Below are 2,500 nucleotides of genomic sequence, written 5' to 3'. Positions count from 1 at the left end.
TGCATCCCCTGGAAAATAGCCTTCATATATACCAGATAAAGTTTTATGTTTTCCTTATGATGGCCATAAAACTATCAAGGACAGTATATGTGTTTACTCCATAAAAGGGCTGCTACCACTGAGAAAATATGACATCACTCTTGTAATGGTATCACAGAAAATGCGAAAAAGCTACCTGTGCACCTTGAGCAAGTGTAGTAGTTAAAAGCTCACTCCTCCAACCTCATACACAAGAAATGTTTTCATTACCCAGGTGTTCATTAAATAAGATGGGGCACTAAGAATCCCCAGGTTGTAATTTCAAAGACTTGTATGCTTAATATTTAGAACATTCGGGAGACAACGATATTACTGAACTGGAGGGAGAATTAGATTCCAATTGGAGATTGTAGGACTGTCAGGAACCAAAAGGAAGGAGGTACATTTGTTACAATTTGAGAGCCAGTACATGTTCTTAACCCTTTTCCGACGGGGCACGCGCTACACGAAAACCCCTATGCCGGGTGATTGCAATATTGCATTGGAATCGTCACACTGGCATGACGCCCTGGCATCGGGAATTTAGCTGTGTCACACGAGTGACACACCGTCGTCATAGGGTTAAGACATGAAGGATCAATTACTTATGCTAATATTAGATTCTTTGTATACATGAAGTGAAAAGATGATGCCAAGGAGTTTAATGATTATGGAAAAAGAATGACTAACCTGACTATACAACTAGTGTTAATATAATATGTCATGGTGATGAGGTCCTGAATAAAGCAGTGTCAAAGGGAAGAAGCAGAAATAAAGAATACATATATGCATATAAAAGTAACACTTAAACAAGAATATATTCAGCTAAATATGCATCTGCTTCCCCGCAAGCAAATTTTAAGCCTACATTTACTCCTGAAAACCCATTATAGCTAATCCTTACTAGATTAAATTACAACACTCCCAAAATTAAAGAAACAAAGAAGGGAAGAAAGAAAAAAATTACCTTCAGGGAAGCATCGAAGTTAACATTACTCTCAGGCGTGATCTCCCCATGGATTGCGTACGGCCCGTAAGTGACCAGAATGCCACCAGCCTTCAGCAGTTTGCCAGCTGCTGCAAAGAGGCCCTCTGCACATGCCCATGGCGAGATATGAACCATGTTTATGTTCACCATCATGCTGATGGAATTCTCTGGAATGGGAGTTGCCCATTCATTCAGAGGCTGCAAAGAGGAAAGTACTGGTTAAAATAAATAGAGTAAAGGACCATAAAGTTTAATATAAACAAAATAATGATTTTCTTGAAAATGAAAGAGGGGAGTGGATAGGAATGATGAATGATGATAATGAAGACAAAGAAAAAGAAAGAAGAAGAATAAAAAAGGATGAAGAAAAACTGAAAATGGAAGAGAAGAAAGAATTAGAAATGTTGAAAGAAAGAGACGAGACAAACAGGAAGATGATCAAAATGGAGAATAAGAATCACTCAAGGAAGAAAGTTGCTGTATAATCCACAGTCGAGCTGGTAGGCAATCCTGTGTTCAAGCATCTAAACAACTTGCCTTACAGGTGAGGTGTAGTCACATATATGTCAAAGTTACTCCCTCCAAAATATGTTGGAAGAGGAATCAACACATCTTTCAAGGTGTTTTTTTTAGGTGTGTAGATGCCTGGATGTACCAACAACTCCAACCATGGATTATATAAGCATCCTATCACAGAGTCCTATCTCAAGGAAGTAAATAAAAATAGAGGAAAAGAAAAGAGAGAAAAAAGAAGAAAATACTGTACCAACCTTACTAATATCAATCACCACTGGTTCTTTCACATTCTCACACTTGTCATCCTCGATGTAACATTTAATACTCTTGATGTACTTGTCCTCAATATCAGATGGTTGCCACGATATACTGGGGAACTTGCGTGCGAAGTAGGACACATGCTGGCCACTACCTGAGGAAATTTCCAGAGCCGTAAGACCCGACTCTGATCCGAACTTCTCTGGGATGACTTTCTCCAGCACTTGAAAGATGGGGTCCTTGTTATTTTCAGGTGCTTTGATCACCAGCTTTGCCTCTGCCATGATTCTGCAAATTAAGAATAACGGTAAAATTAAGGGGACCATCTAGAGAGTCTAGATTTTCTTTTTGTCATACTATTTTGAGGGACCAAATTTTGGGGGGTACCTAAACATGCATACATTATACATCAAAGTTCTCTCTCTCTCTCTCTCTCTCTCTCTCTCTCTCTCTCTCTCTCTCTCTCTCTCTCTCTCTCTCTCTCTCTCTCACACACACACACACACACACACACACACGCACACACACACACACACACTCTTAATCAAAACAGATGTTTAATTCTGAATGCTAAATTCAAATTCCAATAATAATAAAATTACTTTTAATCAACAGCTCTCTACTTGTATGTTTATTACTTGCTGATACCTGGAAAAAGTAATTGCAATGAATCAAAATGGTCTCTTGATCTTCATTTCCATCTACATTAATGCACAGCAA

At 38.6% G+C, this 2,500-nt stretch overlaps 1 protein-coding gene across 3 annotated transcripts in view; it reads right to left on the bottom strand.

Moving 5' to 3' along the window:
- The window catches only part of LOC122261354 (methyltransferase-like 26), a 6,345-nt gene that overhangs the window by 1,655 nt on the left and 2,190 nt on the right, over window positions 1-2,500 (bottom strand). For all 3 annotated transcript variants that reach the window (XM_043028928.2, XM_043028926.2, XM_043028927.2), the window contains exons 2-3: window positions 1,777-2,068; window positions 986-1,204 (exon numbers count right to left, since the gene is read on the bottom strand). In XM_043028928.2, coding sequence (XP_042884862.2) covers window positions 986-1,204; window positions 1,777-2,064 — 507 coding nt within the window. In that variant the 5' untranslated portion in view covers window positions 2,065-2,068. The remainder of the gene's footprint in view (window positions 1-985; window positions 1,205-1,776; window positions 2,069-2,500) is intronic.

This window comes from Penaeus japonicus, unplaced genomic scaffold (genome assembly GCF_977035675.1).
Source record: "Penaeus japonicus unplaced genomic scaffold, GWHDUDI00000001_assembly GWHDUDI00000041, whole genome shotgun sequence".
Classification (NCBI taxonomy): domain Eukaryota; kingdom Metazoa; phylum Arthropoda; class Malacostraca; order Decapoda; family Penaeidae; genus Penaeus; species Penaeus japonicus.
This window is presented reverse-complemented; position numbering and strand designations above follow the sequence as displayed.